The sequence below is a fragment of the Mustela lutreola genome, chromosome 1 (assembly GCF_030435805.1).
Source record: "Mustela lutreola isolate mMusLut2 chromosome 1, mMusLut2.pri, whole genome shotgun sequence".
Lineage (NCBI taxonomy): Eukaryota > Metazoa > Chordata > Mammalia > Carnivora > Mustelidae > Mustela > Mustela lutreola.
In genome coordinates this window covers 628,973-650,377 of record NC_081290.1, presented here as the reverse complement: position 1 = coordinate 650,377, position 21,405 = coordinate 628,973, and the positions used below count along the sequence as shown (strand labels likewise).

Here is a 21,405-nt window from a genome sequence, read left to right as displayed (position 1 = left end):
GTGCAAACCTGGCGATTCACAGACCTGTACCCCTGGGGCTAATAATACATTACATGTTAATTTAAAAAATAAATTGGAAAAAAAAAAAGAATTTACTGAATGAATGTTCTGATGATTGCAATGTTAGTTTCAGTTTCTCTGAGCCTCAGGCATATAGTTTTGTGGTTCACTACTAGTTACAAGGCTTGCAAATCCTAATGTCTATCAGGAATTATCCACTGGATAAATGCAATTTCCAAGTCTTACAGAGAACCATGATATGATCATAAGACACATAAAGAAAAAGATAAAATTTAGAGTCACAATTATTTATATATCATAAATAAAATTTTTAGCAAATAAAAAAATAAAATATGGTCAAGTATAACTATTAGTTAAAAGACAGGGGGCTATTAACATGCAAGAGGGTAACAAAGCAGCTGGCTCGGTACATGCTGAATACTGAGAAATGCTTGCTGCTTCTTCCTGTTAGTCACTGTTTCTCAGCCAGGTTAGAAGATCCTGTTACTTTGTATATATAAGCAAACACTATCCTAAGGCCAAATACACTTCTGCTTAAGGAGAAAAAAAATACCTATGCAAACATTTAACTTAGATGCTAAAGTAACAAATGACTAAAACAGTGCTGCTGTATGATTCCTGTAATTCCAACACTGATAACTGACTACTTCTTTCACTTTCATCAGGACTAGACTATCTGGTGAAGAATGAACTCAGGCTCGGAAGACTGAGGGACCTGGACTGGTATCTCAACTCACTCTCACCATGCAACCATGAGTTTAAGTCCTAGGAGACCAAGCTTCCTCATGCCAATTAAAAATATATATGTGTTTCTGTTTCTCATGGCTCTGAGAATTAAATAAGACAACAGACGGTAAATGAGGGTGTATATCCAATGTATACTCAGTAAATGATAACTCAGCTCCCTATTTCCCTGCACCACTTTCAAGCAGGGATTTTCTGGAACTCCAATAGAACTCCTGGATCAGAACGGATACTATCTTTACTCACTGAAGTTTTAGAAGGTAATTTTTTGACTCTGTAACTGAATTTCAGCCTCCTAAAATATCCAACTATTTAACTATTTATATTAACAGTTACAGAAATTTTATTTGTGTAGTAATGGGTGATACAGATACTTTGTGTGTCTGTGAGTGATTTCTGGTACTTTGGACTTTATTTTACATATTAGAGAAAAGAGGAGACAGGCATATAATTGTGGACCCATAAGACCTTGTCAGAAAAGAATACTTCCTCAGCAGATCCTATTTATAAAAAGTGTTTTCAGTAATTACAGCTCCTGCTTAAAAGAAAAAATATATATAGTGGACTCCCCAGGAGCAACTTCAGTATTAGGAGCAAAGCAAGATTCATTCATCTCTTTGCCCCTCTATTTCAAACACATCAGTTAGATGATCTAAAAGGGAAATTACCGCCAAATACCAACAGGCACAGAGCTCTAATTCTGAGTCAGCTTCTGTGTAATCACAGCAAATTTTACAGTCACTATCCCCACATGTCTTAATGTATTAGTGCATTCAATAATCTGCATAAGCTTATGAATAGATACTATTATTTCTAAGGACTTTGGCTTGAGGCAGTTTACGTAACTCATCCAGGTTACACGACTAGAAAGTTAATGAAGCTGGGATACAAATCCAGGAAGTCCCATTTCAAAGCCTGCGTTCTTAACCAGTATGGCTGATGGTTCTGGACCCGGACTCATCAGTCCCTTTTTATAACACATGATTTTAAGACCCCTATTACTAACCCAAATAAAAATCAGATAGTATAACCTACCCATAAAAAATAATGTAATGCTATAATTATGAGATAAGTAAGAACTTACAAAACATGTATTTCACCATAGAAATAATTTAAAATTATGATTTTAATTAGAAAATTTTAGGCACGACTATACTATTAGACTATCTATCTATGTATCTGTCTAATCCTTGAAATTCCCCAAATGTCTGAGGGTGGTATTGTCCTAATGAGGAACTGATACACTACTGTCCGCTGACTTTCTACTGTCTCAGACATCCTCTCTGTCAGAGCTGTGTTCTCGCACTTTTTTCCTTTAAATAACCATATTGAGATTCCTCATTTTTGTAAATAAACATTATAAAATTATGTACAATCTCATTACACTATACTTTTTAGTCTCCATGAATGAGCTTAAGGCACAAATAATTTTAAAAACTGAAAACGCAGTGAGAACAGAACAAAGTTTTGCTCTAAAGCAGTAAGTGTCAATTAAATCTAGTTTCAACCACCACTTATCTTGCCAATGAATTTCTTACCACTTACTTTAAGGTCAGGGGCCAATTATATGCTCTTACCCTTCTTAAGTTCTGAAGCTCTTCTCACTTAGCAACTAAAGTTCATTACGGGACAATCACACTTTTAGAACTAGTTCTAGCATTTGTTCTACAAACTCAGTCAGCACCTCGGACTGCTCAGCACACAGAGTCAGACATGATTCCCCCCCCCCCCCAAGGTGTTCATGAAAAATAGAGGAGCCAAACCCAATCCCTTTCAAGCGCAGACCTGTTCTTTGCGACGCAGGCAGCTCGCCGGCAGCAGGCAGTGTACCTGTTGTTCCAGGAGGCAGCGCGTAAGCTGAAGATGACGGCGGAGCTCCTGGTCCGCCATGCTGGAAGGATGCTCCAGAGGAAGGGGGAGGAGGGAAAGCAGCAGCAGAGCTGGAGGCAGGTAGAGAGGCCTGGTGCTGCGCTGCGTACAGCGGAGGCTGCCCCGAATAGGAAGAAGCGGGAGACATGTAAGGGGTGTTAGGGTAAGCATTTGAAGCAGAAGGAGCGACAGGCTGCGGAGCCCGGCACGCTGCTGAACCCCCTGTTCCGAAGGAGTACTGCTGGGCTGGCTGATAAGCTACACCGAGGAGAAGAAACAGAAATTTTAATTAGTTATAAGTTTATTCAGATAGCACTAAAAAAACCCAAACTTATTTCATTCTGTGGAAATTGTTTTCATCATTATTCTTTCAACAATGAGCTACAACCATATATTAACACTTCTACGTTATGCTTTTGATACCCTGGGTTTCCTTAAATGATACTAACAGTTACTGGATCCAGTATTTGAAACCTGCCATCTCCAGACTGCTGTTGGCTATGAAAATCTTTGAGGGGCTCCTGGGTCATTCAGTCACTTGTGCATCTGCTTTTGGCTCAGGTCGTCATCTCAGGGTCCTAGGAGGGAGCCCAGCATTGGGCATCCTGCTCAGAGGGGAGTACGCTTCTCCCACTTCCTCTGCCCCACCCCCGCAACTCGTCCTTTCTCTCTCTCACTCTCACTCTCAAATAAGTAAATAAGATCTTAAAAAAAAAAATTCTTCGAATCATCAGACCCAAGAACTCCAAGACTGACCCGTTCCCGACCCTGGGGAAAGCCTGCAGTGACACCTACCAGCCACCAGATGGAACCATGCCGGAATTACATGTTCCCAGCACTTCCCCTTATGGTAAATAAGGGGACTTTGGTAGTGGCTCAACATCTCTGCCACTACAAGAATTGTAGGGTGAACACTATTGTTACGAATCAGAAGCCTTCTCCAACACCTGGTAATATCATCAGCTACCCAAATTGTGATTTTGGGCCACAGTTTCAGATTAATAGCCAACTCTCCATGGTCCCTGACAAAACAGTATTTCATATTCTGGGCACAGCTGGTTAGTAAGCATCCAGGCACCCAACTAACACTTTGATGCAAAGATCTGAGCCCGGATTAGAGAATACCATCACATTCTTCATGACCAGGGGTAGGTATGGACTCCCACGCAATGAATCTACTAGAACTGTACCTACTTTATTCGGAAGAGAGCACATGTGAAAAGTCATGTCAAATCTGTATCCACGTTAAGGACATCCATTTTAGCACAGAACAGGCTTATTAGGGTTAGTTCTTACTAGGTAACGGTCTCTTGCTTTTGTAATAGTTGTTTAGTCCTGTAATTTCCCCCCTGGAGATTTTTCTTTTTTTTTTTTGGTCAATTAAATTTTATAACAGTGGTGATATTTTCTTTCTAAGTGCAAATATTTTCTAAAAAACAAAAGCCACTGGTGGGCACATGTCATTATTATACATCTGTCAAAATTCATCAAATGTTCAACACCAAGAGTGTACCCTCAAGTAAGTACCCCAAGGACTTTGGGTGGTAATGGCATGTCAGTGTAGGTTCATTAACGGTATCAAATGTACTACTGGGGTAGGGGCTGTTGACAGCAGAGGGGGTTGTGCATAGGGGCAGGGAGGATATTGGAAACTTCTGTACTCTCCATTCAAATGTGCTATCTAAAACTGCTCTAAAATAAAGTCCATTTCGTGGGGCGCCTGGGTGGCTCAGTGGGTTAAAGCCTCTGCCTTCGGCTCAGGTCATGATCCCAGGGTCCTGGGATCAAGCCCCGCATCGGGCTCTCTGCTCACAGGGAGCCTGCTTCCCTTCCTCTCTCTCTGCCTACTTGTGATCTGTCAGCTAAATAAAATAAAATCTTTAAAAAAAAAAAAAAGTCTATTTCTTAAAAAAGATGATACAAATGGAAAACAAGAACAAATGTCCTTCGGAACCATTTTTCCAAAGATGGTTTGTGTCAACCTTCTTAAAGGAAAAGAATATGCAACCAAATCCTTTCACAAATTCCATTTTAAAAAAATATCCAAATCATGGGACAATTCACTGTCCTTAGTAGCTGCTAGGGAACTGTTCTGAACAGACTGACACCAGCCGTTTCCTGGCATGCCGATTCAGGATGCTTCCTAGGAAACCATGTTTCTCTCTCTCACGTCCGACAGAGAATGGTTCTCTCTTTGCTTGTTAAAACCGACTTGATGAGTTTGGAGCTCCAAAGCAAATCTTTTCAACATTAGAATAAGACACAGGGCTGCACCAGGATTTCAGGGTCGCACTACTTACGCTGTGGCTGTGGATAAGGTGGTACCTGGGTGTGCATATGACCAGGAGATGTGGGAAGCTGAGCTGTGGCAGCATTTGGGTTGACATTTCCATGCATTATGAAACCTGGAGGTGGAGGATTTTCTCCCTAGGGAATGAGAGTGTGACACAAATGAGGGTTACATTTGCATGTCATCCTTGCGCAGGGGCCATGCTAATCCTCTCTGTCTTGTTCCAATTTTAGTAAATGTGCTGCCAAAGCAAGCACAGGAGGATTACATTTGGAACCAAGAATCTTACCAGATGGATTTACAATCTCTGAAATGGAATTGTGTTTATTTTTCTAAAACAAACAAAAAAAACTTCACTGTGTAAGAAACACTGCATTTTGTACATTCTATTTTCTTTAGAACATATTCTCTTAGCAACGCATTCTAAGTGGCTTAAAGATTTAAACAGGTCCAAAGTAATAAATGCAAAGAATGGCAACAGATGCTAATGACTTCATAAAATAGTGTTAGTGATATTCATAATAGTCACCAAGATTTTCCATCTCTACTAAATGCCATCCACTACTCCACACTTTGGAAATATAAGCATAAATGCCACAAGGGAACTTTCGCTTCTCTTCAATTTCCACAATGCTCAAAAAACAAAGAAGAAAGAAAAAAGAAAATCTTCAGTGCAATCAGATTTAAACCACTGTTAGAACTTCAGCTGATATTTTTCTAGCTGAGGTCAATTTAGAACCACAAAAGAAGGAGAGAGATAAGACAATAAACAAATTGTCCTAAGACTGCTTCTTGCACCCCAAAGCATTAAAAATGCAATAAGCAGGCAGACAGACGGGGGAGGAGAACTTAAGAGAAGGGGCGGTTAGAGAATATTTAACTATATATATCTGGGTGAGCAGGATTCTGCCCCAAGAGGAATAATGAAGGTGTACCTGTGTGTCAGAGGGAGAGGCTGCAGGTGGATGGCTGGGAAGGGCGGTAGGAGTTTTGTTACTCCAGCTAGTGACAGTAGGGGCAGTTCTAACCTGAATTGAACAAAGAAATACCAATCACAGAAAATAAAAAGTAAAAATGTTAAAACAAGAAAAAAAAAAAAACCCAAAAGGCATTAATAGCCAGATGCGAAGCAAAAAATCAGAGCAGCAAGACACTATATGTTAGTCAGGCACTACTTTCAAGGTAGCGGGGACTCTAAAAGAGAAACACACATTCACAACGAAAACAGGGGGAGGGAGGCAGGGGAAAAATCAATATGAAAACCTAAATCAAAGCATAAAAACAATGCCATTCAAGTGTCAAGAATAAGGGGAAAAGGCTAGTTTCTGTTAAGTAGGAAAGAAGACACTGGGGTGGGGGGAGAAAGGTAATTGAGTAAAAAAGTGATTCTGAAGCATTAATCATAGTCATGCTACTATTAGATTATAAACATATTGCTATAAGCACCCCTTTCTGGATTTTATTAGAGCCATAAAAAATCACATTAGTCCCGTATGAGGTTTAGAAACATACAATCAGAGTGTACTAGAGATCATCCAGCCTAATCCTAACCGTCTACCTCGGAAAAAGCCAACACTTCACTGAGAAATGAAGGGGCTTGCTGAGGTCCATAAAACTAGCTGGTGACATTGCTAGGACCGAATCGGGCCTCCTGATTCCCAGGCCAGTATTTGCTATACTACACCATGCTGCTTACTCTGGAGTCCTGAAGTTTTCAAAAAAATTTTTTAAGCCATCAAAATCTTTTTGTCAAATAAACCTTCACAAAAACCCTTCATTCAGCGTACGATAAGCTTTAATCAAGAAAATCGCTGCTTAATGTATTACCGAATTTGTTCTTCTTTTCTTAAACCATGAGACTGCCAGGTCAAAGTACAATCAAAGTCTTCCAGTGTTTTTACATCTTACCAGAAAGACAGATAAACCCAATGACATAAAGAGTAAATACTCTCTTTTCCCAGTGTAAAGGGTGTCACACTTCAGTACCCTGAGAGAGAGTGTGACCGAACTAAAGGCGCTTGGGAGTTCCAGCACCAGGTCGGCCCTTAACTAGCCACATAATGCTAAGAAATCCAAGTTTTAAGTCTTAAAACTCTTGTCTTGTCACTTGACCTCTCTGCCTCTCAGTTTTTCTAGTCACTGCCTGCTTGGTCCTATCTACGTCACAGACATTCTAAAACCACTTCAATCTCCATGAGCGGGAAACTTAATCTGTTTTGTTTACCAATATACCAACAGGTAGAATAAAGACAGGCACTCATAGTAAAACTCTCAAAAAATAAAATAAATAAAAACTCTCAAAAAATAAAAAAATAAAGGAAAAAACAAAACAGTTAAAATCAAATGTATTAATCAAAGGTACAACAGATGGGGCGCCTGGGTGGCTCAGCTGGTTCAGTGACTGCCTTTGGCTCAGGTCGTGATCCCGGAGTCCTGGGATCGAGTCCCACATCAGGTTCCCGGCTCGGCAGAGAGTCTGTTTCTCCCTCTCACTTTCTTCCCTCTCATGCTCTCTCTCTCAAATAAATAAATAAAATCTTTAAAAAAAAGAATCTTTAATCATCGTAGTAATCCCTATGACCTACAACTTCATATACCTTCATTCTCTACTATCCAAGTTGTTCCCCCTACCCCAAAGTGTACTCTAGGGGCACCTGGGGGGCTCAGTCAGTTAAGCATCTGCCTTCAGCTCAGGTCATGATCCTGGGGTTCTGGGACTGAGCCCTGAATCAGACTCCTGGCTCAGCTGGGAGCCTGATTCTCCCTCTCTCTTCTCCCACTGGTGTTCGCTCGTGCTCTCTCACTCTCTCAAATAAATAAATAAAATCTTAAAAAAAAAAAAGGAAGTGTACTCTGAATACTCTTTATGGGGCTGATGCAGAAGACACAGTAAACTTATAATAATGATTTAGAATAGAATATGCAAAAAAAAGAGTACTTTTTCTAAGAATATTTTATAATATTAACCAAATCACCCCCCAAATTATTCCTACTACTTAACTTAGCTTTTTGGATGACTCAAACTGTAGCAGTTTCAAGAACACATGTACATGTGTAAGGGAAGTTTGAGTGATAAGAAACAAGAAGAAATCTCCCCAGAGAGCTTAAATTAATTTGTATTTAAAATATAATCCAGGGGCGCCTGGGTGGCTCAGTGGGTTAAGCCGCTGCCTTCGGCTCAGGTCATGATCTCAGGGTCCTGGGATCGAGTCCCGCATCGGGCTCTCTGCTCAGCAGGGAGCCTGCTTCCTTCTCTCTCTCTGCCTGCCTCTCAGTGTACTTGTAATTTCTCTCTGTCAAATAAATAAATAAAATCTTAAAAAAAATAAAAAAATAAAAAAAAATATAATCCATTTGCCCAGATTAAAGTGATCATTAAAAAAACAAAACAGGGGCGCCTGGGTGGCTCAGTGCGTTAAAGCCTCTGCCTTCAGCTTAGGTCATGATCTCAGGGTCCTGGGATGGAGCCCTGCATCGGGAGGGGAGCCTGCTTCTCCCCCTCTCTCTGCCAGCCGCCCTGCCTGCTTGTGATCTTTCTCTGTCAAATAAGTAAGTAAAATCTTACTACAAATAAGTAAGTAAAATCTTAAAAAACAAAACAAAACTAAAAAACAGACCATAAATACCACTTCCAAGAATATAAAAAGAAAAACTATTAAAATAATATGTTATCTAGTTTTATCAGAGCAGATTAAGGTTTCTCATCCACTAAACTAAAACCACCAATTTGAACAGAAATACATGAATGTTCTACTTCATCAGGACCATATGACTCACATGCGGGTAATATTGCTGAGCTGGAACTCTTGGCATCTGTGTGTGGCCAGCCACTGGTCCAGGCCTGCCCTTGGGCAGCTGCTGCCTGTCATAAGGAGTTTTAGATGATTCCTGTCCTGGTATAGGCTGTCCTTGTGCTTTACAAAGTCTGTCACGAAGCTGCACAATATTTGGCTATAACAAGTAATGGAAGAAAACAAAGCCAGCTGTTAGAGTTCACCCAACTATATGACAGCATGCTGCTTTTCTTCAAGTAAGCTTGATTGGGCATGCATTCCTTGTTTATATGCTATTTCCTATATAACAGACCCTGGCACATGAGGGGAGTTTCCCATCATGGGATTCGGAAACTCAAGACTGATACCAAAGGTCCAAGATATATAGTGTAACTTGTAATTTACCTGAGGCAGGGTCTGGAATCACACCCACCACGGAGAGTAAGATCAATGTCACTTACCATCTCTGCTCTTCTGTATTTTCTTGTAGTTGAGTAATCACAAATTATAAAAGTGTTCAAAAAAACACAACTTTTTTCTTTATAGGGAAAAAGGCCCCAGAAGAATCAACTGCTAAAGATGCTGATGGGAGAAAATGGTGATCTAAGAGGAAGACTAATAAAAAAGAGATGCTGGAAATAAGTTAAAAGAGTAAGATGTCAGGTGCCTGGGTGGCTCAGTGGGTTAAAGCCTCTCATTTGGCTCAGGCATGGTCTCAGGGTCCTGGGATCAAGCCCTGCATCGGGCTCTCTTCCCGGCAGGGATCCTGCTTCCTCCTCTCTTGCTCTCTGCCTGCCTCTCTGCCTACTTGTGATCTCTGTCTGTCAAATAAATAAATAAAACGTTAAAAAAAAAAAAAAAGAGTAAGATGTCACACTCATAGTAGCTTACGCAGATCTATGATTATACAGATCTACAACAAGTGTGAGTTGACCATGTACATGTTCTAGGTATTGACAAGCAACAACAAAAAAGTAATGTTAAAATATTTCAGCATTAACTGATTATAATATTTTTCAAAATCATACATTTCTATCAATTCCTTAAAGGTTTAAAGCTGTCATTTAAACTTGAAGATATACTTTATTGCCTATCAGGGAGGAAAACCAGATACTATAATGATATCACAGAGTCTCAGAACATATTCCCCAGAAAATACTTAAGGGTCTACTGAGATACATAGAAGACAGTAACTTTGAAATTATTTATTTTTACATAATGTTCTTTAAAAACCCAAAGAAAAAACAAAGAATAAGGTATAGAAAATATACAGTTATAAACGGTATTAAAAATAAGGAGTTTAATACTAAGCCTAGAAGATCTAAAGGTTTTAGATTAAGTTACTCTTAAAGGGTCTTACAACTTAATAACGGAGTCTTATTAAGTAAAAAGGCATAAAACTATTAGGCCAAAGTCATCATAAAGTCTATGTTTTCTATTCTACCTATATTCTCATAAACAGTTTAGAAAGATATGACATGTAAGTGTGTTCAAAACCAACTAGTCATATCTCCATAATCCTGGAACACAGATGTAAATATTTTTACTCAATGAAATTACTCAAGGAAATGTATTGATAATTCCATAGAACAGAAAAAATACTGAAAATATTTAACTAAAAAAAATCTATTAAAAACAAAGTAAAGTTTATAATAAAAAGTACAGAAACAAAATTCTTTAAGGCTCAAGATTATGCTTTGTCAGACACACAATCCAGATCTAGAAACATCCTACTTGTGGAAAACTGCCCTCAAATCCCACCACAATTTCTACCCATGCTCCACTATTAACTTCAGATAGACCTCTTCCAGCTTCCACAGCCCTACGACCTCCATCACAGTATGTATCACTTTTGGAATCAGATGTTTACTGGTCTATATTCAGTTTGAATTTGGAACCCCCCCCCCCCCAGGAAAAGAATCCTAGCAATCATGTCCATCACTACACAGTCAGTCTCTTACTGAATTCCACTGCATTGAAAAAGCCCATTTTAATGGATACCAAATAAGGACATGAAATTAGAAATGTAATTGTGGTTTAGTACTTTAAAAATATACTTGTCCTGGGGCGCCTGAGTGGCTCAGCTGGTTAAGCATCTGACTCTTGATTTCAGCTCAAGTCATGATCTCAGGGGTATGGATTGGAGCCCCATGTCGGACTCCACGCTGGGCATGGAGGCTGCTAGGATTCTCTACCTCTCTCTATGCCTCCCCCTACCTGCCCCCAAAATCCCCAGAAAATATCAGACTGGAATGGTATAAAAAATGAACTTCGGGTGCCTGGGTGGCTCCATGGGTTAAGCTGCTGCCTTTGGCTCGGGTCATGATCTCGGGGTCCTGGGATCGAGTCCCACATCGGACTCTCTGCTCAGCAGGGAGCCTGCTTCTCTCTCTCTCTCTCTCTCTCTCTCTCTCTCTCTGCCTGCCTCTCCATCTACTTGTGATCTCTCTCTGTCAAATAAATAAATAAAAGCTTAAATAAAAAAATTTAACTTCTTTGCTAGTATCTGTCTGGGGTGGCGTTTTAAAACCACAACCCCACATGTTTGGTTAAGTATTAAATATTTATAGCTTTTCAATACAGAAGATTCCTACTAAGAACCTTGAACAAAGAATCAGCATTTGGCTTAAGAAACAAAAAGTTGGGGGGCGCGTGGGTGGCTCAGTGGGTTAAGCCTCTGCCTCCGGCTCAGGTCATGATCCCAGGGTACCGGGATTGAGCCCCGAGTCGGGCTCTCTGCTCCACAGGAAGCCTGCTTCCTCCTCTCTCTCTGCCTGCCTCTCTGCCTACTTGTGATCTCTGTCTGTCAAATAAATAAATAAAATCTTAAAAAAAAAAGAAAGAAAAAGAAACAAAAAGTTGGTCCTTTCCCCGTTGATTTTCCTCAAATACTATGCCCCTCAGCACAAAGGGATCTATCATACTACAAGAGTATCCTATCTCTCTGATACTGTCTGGTTACACCTTAAATGATCCTTGAATAACTGCAGTAACACTCACCTATAGTCAGATGATAGATATTCAACTGCTCTAAAACATTCTACCTAGCAGTATGTTCAGTCCTGAGTGCTACCTACTGGACTCACCTTATTCACACACTAAAAGAAGAGAAATGGTCAATTCTAATTACCTGGTTGGTGTTTTCAGGAAGAAAAGCCAAGGCTGCAGCAATGCTGCCTTGAGCTGCCAACAAATTGGCATACTGACTCATTTTCTCAGCCAAAAGAACTCCTACGGTATTGGTGTCCATGGCTTGGGTGAGCTGTACAGCTTTCCGCAGAATGACAACCTTCTCAATAAGATCCTGAATGAGAAAGAGAAGGGAGAGAGAAGGAGAACCAGATGAAGATGTTGGTGAAAGAAGCAGGAGAAGACAAAGTAGGTTTCTAAAACCTACTAGAAGTACATCATGCTGCCCTCTTTCTTAAAAATGCTGCAACAGCTGACCATGATTTAGGTAAACCCAAAAAGTAAGGAGGAAGAAGGGCTCTTATTTATGGATAAGGCCTAAGTTACCACCTTCTCCTAAATACCCTTAAGTGGCCAGATACTCGTCTAGTGAACTGAAGCAGGCAAATATCCAAAGTGAAAGCGACAGGCAGATACCCAAATGCAGATGCTGAGTTCCAGCAGGTAGAAAATGAACTCTGACTAAAGATACCGTACTAGTTACACTATAAAAACAGTACTGCTATGAGGCAACCTCCAATGAGCTTATACTCCAACCCAAAGTTTCTCACGTTGCTCTTCGATACCAATTATTTCAACAACAGGGAGCTTCAAGTACAAAGCACAAGAATATCCTACTATCTGCCTTGCAAAGGTACACAGATCCAGAAGTACGAAGCAAGTGTGCTTTTTCTCTGAAGCACTTAGAAGGAAATTCTTGATTTCCTACCAGATTCTCAGTTTTAATAGAGTGATCTTTAAAGTAATAACTCTGTTGAGAAAATCTCTTTCCAGAGAGAAAAAGAAATATATTTGAATGAAATATTATGACACTCTGTTGATTACATGCTTGGAAAAAAGTATCTAAATATATAGTTATTCAGTGGCTGAGAAGAGTCCCCATATTTCTACTCCCCCTCTCGCCCAGCTTGTAGTGCTACACGGGATTCCACTTACACCTTATTTTCGTTTTCCCCTAACCACGAATATCTTAATCTATTCTCTACTGGTACTGGGGACGCCTCCCATCCCGGGCCCGCGCTGTTTCTTCCCTTGCCCAAGGCAGACAGGGTCAACAGAGGCAGGAAGAGAGAAGCAAGAGGAAAAAGGAAACTCTAGGGCTGCTTCCCCCCGTTAACTACCCAATTATAACCTTGACTTCACAAACAGTTGTGACCCCATTTGACCTCTTCCATCATTTCATACTTTGCCCCTCCAAATACAGCTATGAAGACACATAAATTATCCAGCAAAAGAACTTCTAAAACGTAGATAACAAGGGAAAGCCATGAACTTCTGGAACGAATCAACTTCTAGATAGAAGTAGGGTGAAAGACAGCACGAGAAAGGAAGCACCTTTGTTCAAAGATACTAACCTGAAGGGACAAAGGATTGCTTCCATCTTGAGCTTTAGTCCAACATGCAACCAGTTTCTCTACATTCCCTGCACAAATATAGCAGAGACATGCTTGAGTCTGCAGGAGACTGTCACCTTCACTTTCAAGCCTGGTTCCCAAAAGATCTAAAGATTAAGCAGAAAACAAAATGAGATTAGGCTCAAAACAATCTATATATGAAGTTGTAAGAAGACCAATAATATTTTCAGAAGTATGAATTAAACTTCACACAACCAATGACAGAAACAAAATCACTATTATGTAAATGCCCAGTAAATATTTATCAGTTAAAAGAATGGAAGTAGGGGTGCTTGGGTGGCTCAGTGGGTTAAGCCTCAGCCTTCAGCTCAGGTCATGATCTCAGGGTCCTGGGATCGAGTCTTGAGTCGGGCTCTCTGCTCAGCGGGGAGCCTCCTTCTCCCTCTCTCTGCCTGCCTTCCTGTCTACTTGTGATCTCTCTGTCAAATAAGCAAATAAAATCTTTTAAAAATTAAAAAAAAAGAAGGAAATGTGTGACTAACTGTATAAAATAAATGGCTTGACAAGATTCTATATACCCAGCTATAGAATGAATTTCTATTAGTTATATTAAAAAATAATAAATGGGAACAATATTTGAACAGAAAAATCCTAAAGAACATTTAACTCCATTTCATCGCATCTCATGTTTGTGTAGATATAATACGGCACATTTAGAAGGAACATAAATGGTAGGTAGGACCACTATAAATTACTTATGGTAATAAAGTTAACACCTCATACTTCATATTCTCATAATGCTTTCAAGGTAGCAAGTCGTTGGTTTTTCTTATACCAGTGGCCTGAAACTTCTTTTCTTACAAATAAGGAGTATCATTCCTTAGCCACCAGTATAGTCATGGCCTTTAATGGTAATTTATAATTTTCACTCAAATGCTATAATTACTTATTTTATCAAGTTAACACTTTATTTATTTATTTTAAAAGATTTAATTTATTTGACAGAGAGAAAAAGAGAGTCCAAGTAGGGGGAACAGCAGAGGGAAAGAGAGAAGCAGAGTCCCCACTGAGCAGGGAGCCTGATCTGGAGCTTGATCCCAGGACCCCAGGATGATGACCCAAGCAGAAGGCAGGCATTTCAACAACTGAGTCACCCAGGCGCTCCTACCAAGCTAATATTTATTAAGTGAAATCTGATTATATGCAATTTTACAAATAACAGACTAAGGCTTAGAAAGTAATCCTTCCTAGGTCATAGAGCTAATAAGTGGTGGAGGCAAGATTCCAAGCTTAGTCTGCCTAAAACCAAAATCATTAAAAATAATGACTAGGTATGGAGAAATAATACAGTTAACAATTCTGAGATAAGCCTGCAAATGAGAATTTATTGTTACCGAGTGATTAGCTGCTCTGCAAAAATCTCTAATACGATCTGTCAGTAATTTTATTTAAAATATGCTATGCCATATACATGATATAGATATAAATATAAGGCTCATTTTCTTACCACAAAGCGTTGAAAATTCATCTGGTTTAGCATAAGTCAATACTGCAGCTAAAGCCTCTCTCCAATTTTTAAGGTCACAAGACTCGACAATTTCTTTCCAGTTCTTCATCACCACTGCAGTAATTAGCTTAAGAAAGGGAAAAAAAGGGAGAATTAAAAATCTTTGGTGTGTCAGTAAAAATGAACTCTGGCTAATCAATCATATCATTCAAAACTACTATTCAAAGTATTTCATGCAGAATAAAGCAGCAGCAAAGTGAAGTATATCCTTGAACCAAATGACATAAGATGGTTATTTTTTCTCAAAAAAAAAAAAAAAAAATCAAACAAGCATATTTTATAAATAGGCAGGGAAGGAAAAGTAAAGGGTGCAATCAAAACTTTTAACAGTGGGCGCCTGGGTGGCTCAGTGGGGTGAAGCCTCTGCCTTCTGCTCGGGTGGTGATCCCACGGTCTTAGGATTGAGCCCCACATCAGGCTCCCTGCTCAGCGGGGAGCCTGCTTCCCTTCCTCACTCTCTGCCTACTTGTGATCTCTGTCAAATAAATAGATAAAATCTTTGGAAAAAAAAAAAAAAACCTTTTAACAGGAAAACATGACCTGGTCTGATGGATCAGGAAAAATGTTCTGAGTACATGTGAGATATGAAGTCAGAATTAACTTCATCAAGAAGAAAAGAGGTCAGAAAACAGGAAGATGGCAGAGGAGGAGAAGGACCCTAAGCTTGTCCTATGAACACAACTAGATAACTATCCAATTATCCTAAATACCCTAGAAGTTAAAAATGAGTCAAGGAACACACATACACACACAGATAGGAAATAAAATATATAAACAATGGGGAGGAGAGGGAAAAAGAATGAGTTCAAACAAACTAACATCAACTTCACACTGTTATATGCAGAGGATGCTACAGACAGACCTAACAGCAACAACCGGTCAAAACCACTAATTAACATGCAAGGAATAAAGAGAAAGAAATCCAAATATATCATTGAAGAAAAAATCAGCAAAACGTGAAAAAGAGAAAAGAAAGGATCAGAGAAAAATCTCCAGGAACAACCACAAAACAAGCAATAAAATGGCAATAAGTACATACCTATCAATAATTACTTTGACTGTAAATGGACTAAACACCTTAATTAAAAGATACAGGGTGTCAGACTGGATTAAAAAACAAGACGCATCTATACAGTGCACACAAGAGACTCATTTTAGACCTAAAGATACATACAGATCGAAGTGGTGGTGGAGAAACATTTGTCACAAAAATGGACATCAAAGGAAAGCTGGAATAGCAATCCTTCTATTAGACCCGACTTCAAAACAAAGATTGTAAGGAGCGACAAAGGAGAGCACTACCTAATAATGAAGAGGCCAATCCAACAAGAAGATGTGACAATCATCAATATTTACGCACCACAATATGGGAGTACCTAAATATATGAAACAATTAATAAAACCATAAAAGAACTAATTGATAATAACACAAAAATAGAGGGGGACTTCAATGACCCACTCACATCAATGGGCAGGTCTAAACAGAAAATCTACAAGGAGACAACAGCTTGGAATGACACACTGGATCGGATGGCAGAGGAGCAGGAGGAGACTTAACAGATATATTCAGAACATTCCACCCTAAAACAGCAGAATACACATCCTTTTCAAGTGCACATGGAGCATTCTCCAGAAGAGGTCATATATTAATGAGGTCACAAAACAGGCCTCGACAAATTTAAAAAGAATGAAGTCATACTATGCACCTTTTCCAACCACAATGCCATTAAACGGTAAGTCAGCCACAAGAAAAAAATCTGGAAAGATCACAAATCCCAAATACAAGGCGGTTAAATAACATGCTACCAAACACCGAATGGGTCAACCAGGAAATGAAAAAATAAAACAAGTACGTGGAAACAAATGAAGATGGAAAACACAATGGTCCAAGACCTTTGGGATGCAGTGAAATGGTTCTAAGAGGGAAGTATATAGCAATACAGGCTTACCTCAAGAAGCAAGAAAAATCTCAAATAAGCAACCTAACTTTACACCTGAAGAAACTAGAAGAAGAAGAAATGGAGCCTAAAGCCAGAAGGAAGGAAGGAAATAATAAAGATCAGAGCAGAAATCAATGATATAGAAACTTAAAAAAGCAATAGAACAGATCAATGAAACCAGGAGTTGGTTCTTTGGAAACATTAATAAAACTGATAAACCACGAGCCAGACTTATCAAAAAGAGAAAGGACCCAAATAAATAAAATTACAAATGAGAGAGACGAAGTAACAAACAACACCTCAGAAATACAAGCACTTATAAGAGAATATTATGAGAGGGGCGCCTGGGGGGCTCAGTGGTTAAGCCGCTGCCTTCGGCTAGGTCATGATCCCAGGGTCCTGGGATCGAGTCCTGCATCAAGCTCTCTCATCAGCAAGGATCCTGCTTCCCCCTCTCTCTCTGCCTGCTTGTGATCTCTGTCAAGTAAATAAATAAAATCTTTAAAAAAAAAAAGAAGAAGAAGAATAGCAAACTGAATTGAACAATACATTAAAAAAGTCATTCATCACAGTCAAGTGGGATTTGTTCCTGGTTGCAAGGATGGCTCAATATTCACAAATCAATCAATGTGATATATCACATCAGTAAGAGAAAGGATAAGAAGCATTTGATCCTTTCCACAGATGCAGAAAAAAGCATTTGAAAAGGTACATCCATTCATGTTAAAAACCCTCAATAAAGTAGGTTTAGAGGGAACATTCCTCAAAATAAAGGCCATATATATGAAAACTCACAAGTAATATCATCCAAAATGGGGAAAAACTAAAAGCCTTTCCTCTATGGTCAGGAACAAGACAGGGATGTCCACTCTCACCACTTTTATTCAATACAGTACTGGAAGTCCTAGCCTCAGCAATCAGACAACAAAAAGAAATAAAAGTCATCCAAATTGGCAAGGAAGACATCAAACTTATACTATTTGCAGATGACATGATACTCTATGCAGAAAACCCAAAGACGGGGTGCCTGGGAGGCTCAGTGGGTTAAAGCTTCTGCCTTCGGCTTGGGTCATGATCCCAGGGTCCTGGGATTGAGCCGCACATCGGGATCTCTGCTCAGCGGGGAGCCTGCTTCCCACCTTCTCTCTGCCTACTTGTGATCTCTGTCAAATAAACAAATAAAATCTTAAAACAAAAAACAAAGATTCCACCAAAAACCTGCTAGAATTGATACAGGAATTTAATAAAGCCACAGGATACAAAATCAATGTACAGAAATTGGTTGTACTTCGATACACCAATAGTGAGATACTAGAAAGAGAAATTAAGGAATCAATACCATTCACAACTACACCAAAAATAATACAATACATATAAGAATAAACCTAACCATAGAGGTAAAAGACCTGTACTCTGAAAACTATAAAACACTGATGAAAGAAACTGAAGATGACAAAAAGAAATGGAGAGATATACTATTCTCATGGATTGGAAGAACAAATATTGTTAAAATGTCTACACCACCCAAAGCAATCCATACATTTAATGTAATCCTTATCAAAATACCAACAGCACTTCCACAGAGCTAGAACACTAATCCTAAAATTTGTATGGAACCACAAAAGACCCCAAAGAGCCAAAGCAGTCTTGAAAAGAAAAGCAAAGCTGAAAGTATCACAATTCCAGACTTCAAGGTATATCACAAAGCTATAGTCATCAAGACGTATGGTACTGGCATAAAAAGATATACAGATCAATAGAATAGAAAACCCAGGAATGAACCTATAACTATATGGTCAACTAATCTTCAACAAAGCAGGGAAGAATATCCAATGGCAAAAACAAAAAGTCTTTTCCACAAATGGTGTTGGGAAAACTGGACAACAAAATGCAAAATAATGAACCTGGGCCACTTTTTTACACCATACGCAAAAATAAATTCAATATGGATGAAAGACCTAAATATAAAGCAGGAAACCATAAAAATCCTAGAGGAGAACACAAGCTGTAACCCTTTTGACATAGACTGCAGCAACTTCTTTCTACATATGTCTCCTGAGGCAAGAGATACAAGAATAAACTATTGTGACTCCATCAAAATAAAAACCTTCTGCACAGCGAAGGACAATCAACAAAACTAAAAGGCAACCTATGGAATAGGAGAAGATACTTGCAAATGACATATCTGATAAAGGGTTCGTACCCAAAATATATAAAGAACTGATATAGCTCAACAACTCCCCCAAAATAATCCAATTAAAAAATGGGCAGAACATATGAACAGACGTTTTCCCAAAGAAGACATAAAGATGGCCCACAGACACATGAAAAGATGCTCAACATCACTCATCACCAGGGAAATACAGATCAAAACCCACAGTGAGATCCCACCTCACACCAGTCAGAACAGCTAAAATTAACACAGGAAACAACAGGTGTTGGTGAGGATGTGGAGAAAGGGGAACCCTCCACACTGTCTGCAGGAATGTCAGCTGGTGCAGCTACTCTGGAAACCAGCATGGAGGTTCCTGAGAAAGTTGGAAATAGGGTTACCCTCCGACCCAGCAATGGCACTACTGGGTATTTACCCAAAGATAACAAAAATACTGATTTGTATAAACTTTTTTTTTTTTTAATTTATTTTAAGATTTTTATTTATTTATTTGACAGAGAGAGATCACAAGTAGGCAGAGAGGCAGGCAGAGAGAGAGGAGGAAGCAGGCTCCCTGCCAAGCAGAGAGCCCGATGTGGGACTCGATCCCAGGACCCTGAGATCATGACTTGGGCCGAAGGCAGCGGCTTAATCCATTGAGCCACCCAGGCGCCCAAAATACTGATTTGAAAGGAGAATGCACCATGACATTTTAGCAGCATTATCCACAACAGCCAAATCATGGAAAGAGCCCAACTGTCCACTGACCGATGGTGGGATAAAGAAAAGGAAGACTACACACACAATGGAAGACGACTCAGCCATTCAAAAGAATGAAATCTTGCCCGGTGCACTGATGGGGACGGAGCTGAGGAGTATTATGTTGTGCAGAACAAGTCAGAGAAAGACAAACACCGCAGGATTTCACTCATATGTGGAATTTAAGAAACAAAACCAATAAGCAAAGGGGAAGAAAAATGGGGGGGTTCAAACCAAGAGACTCTTAAGGACAGAGGCAGGCAGATGGGAGGAATGAGCGAATGGGTGGTGGGGCTGATGAAGTGCACCAGGGGCTGCGTGGAAGCGCGAGTCCCCCCGAGGCTGGTATCACGTCGTATGCTAACTAACCAGAATTTATAGCAAACAAACAAACAAAAAAAGCAAAGAAAAAAACGACATTCCAGGGCAAGGGAACACAAGGTAAAAGGTCCCAAGGGAGAAAGGGGCACCCAGGGTGTCTGAGGAAATGAAAGGTTGACAGTGCGGCTGAAAGAGGGAGGGACAGGCAGCAACCAGTGCTGACGGCACCGAACACCAGGTGACTTTCACAGAAATACATCTAGCAATGTTGAGCAGGGGCTTGAAAATATTCAGACTCTCTGCACCAAAAATTCCTTCCCTAGGACTTACAGCCTCATTCAACAATTAGAAATCACAGAAAATCCCTTTGCACAACAAAGATGTTTATCTTTGTTATGTGAAACTGCCTAAACTAAGAGAAATAATATATCCTTATTAAAACACATTATAGAGCAATAAAAATTTTTTATAAGAATCTTTAATGAAATGGTAAACCATTTACAATGTAAGTGGCAATATCTACAAGCAAAAGTACACACATACACACATATGTGGTCCTGATCCTGTTTTTTAAAAATTCTACAAATACATAGAAAGAGGTTCAAAGGATATATACCAATTTGATGGAAGAATCAGAATTTTAAAATTAACATTTCTATCTTTAAATTTTTCTATATTCCAACTTTTCTACAATAAAAAAATGAAAAGTACTTATCATTTAAAAAGTTACATACAGGATGGGAGGCTGGGGTACCAGGTGGTGGGTATTATAGAGGGCACGGATTGCATGGAGCACTGGGTGTGGTGAAAAAATAATGAATACTGTTATGCCGAAAATGAATAAAAAATAAATTTAAAAAAAAAGTTACATACACAAGTACAAAAAATAAAAACAGTAACAGTGCCAAACTATCAACAATAACTATTCCTGGTGCAAGGAACTATGAGTGAGTCTTTTGCTCTGGACTGTTTCCTGCATTTCAGTTATCTTTAGTAAGGCTGTACTGCTTTTATAATTAGGTAAGTGTTATAGTTTATCTATTTTTAAAATAACATACCCTGGTAATTTTGCTCTGGGATTTTGCGAAGTATTTTTTCTGCGTTTGAGCCAGGAGTTCTTGTCCACCTGCTATGGCCAGTATAATGGCATCGGCCATGCGGTTGTCATGTAAACAAAGGTCAACAGCGCTCTCAAAGTTACCCGTCAGCAAAGCCTGAGTAATTAAACCATCAATATCTGCAATGAGAAAATAATACACCCAAGTTAAATAAAGTTTTTGTTACAAGAGAAAATCCTACGTATATCCGTTTTGGCATGCACACACAAAGGGAGAAAACAATGCTAATTCTGAATATTACCAGTGGATTAATTTCTAACAAAAGTTGTTGAGGTCTATGGAAATATACTGAGATGCATGTAAGTAA

The 21,405-nt window shown here is 39.3% G+C and overlaps 1 protein-coding gene and 1 pseudogene across 30 annotated transcripts in view; both read right to left on the bottom strand.

Moving 5' to 3' along the window:
* The window catches only part of SEC31A (SEC31 homolog A, COPII coat complex component), an 81,701-nt gene that overhangs the window by 22,369 nt on the left and 37,927 nt on the right, over positions 1–21,405 (bottom strand). For 9 of the 30 annotated variants that reach the window (XM_059147692.1, XM_059147949.1, XM_059148212.1 and 6 more), the window contains 8 exons: positions 21,039–21,217; positions 14,749–14,875; positions 13,242–13,387; positions 11,828–12,001; positions 8,702–8,875; positions 5,860–5,952; positions 4,935–5,061; positions 2,551–2,892 (listed from right to left, as the gene is read on the bottom strand). In XM_059147692.1, the coding sequence (XP_059003675.1) occupies positions 2,551–2,892; positions 4,935–5,061; positions 5,860–5,952; positions 8,702–8,875; positions 11,828–12,001; positions 13,242–13,387; positions 14,749–14,875; positions 21,039–21,217 (1,362 nt within the window). The remainder of the gene's footprint in view (positions 1–2,550; positions 2,893–4,934; positions 5,062–5,859; positions 5,953–8,701; positions 8,876–11,827; positions 12,002–13,241; positions 13,388–14,748; positions 14,876–21,038; positions 21,218–21,405) is intronic. The other 21 variants (XM_059148384.1, XM_059148722.1, XM_059149052.1 and 18 more) reach the window with 5 other exon arrangements.
* On the bottom strand, positions 5,082–5,181 carry LOC131822879 (U6 spliceosomal RNA; annotated as a pseudogene).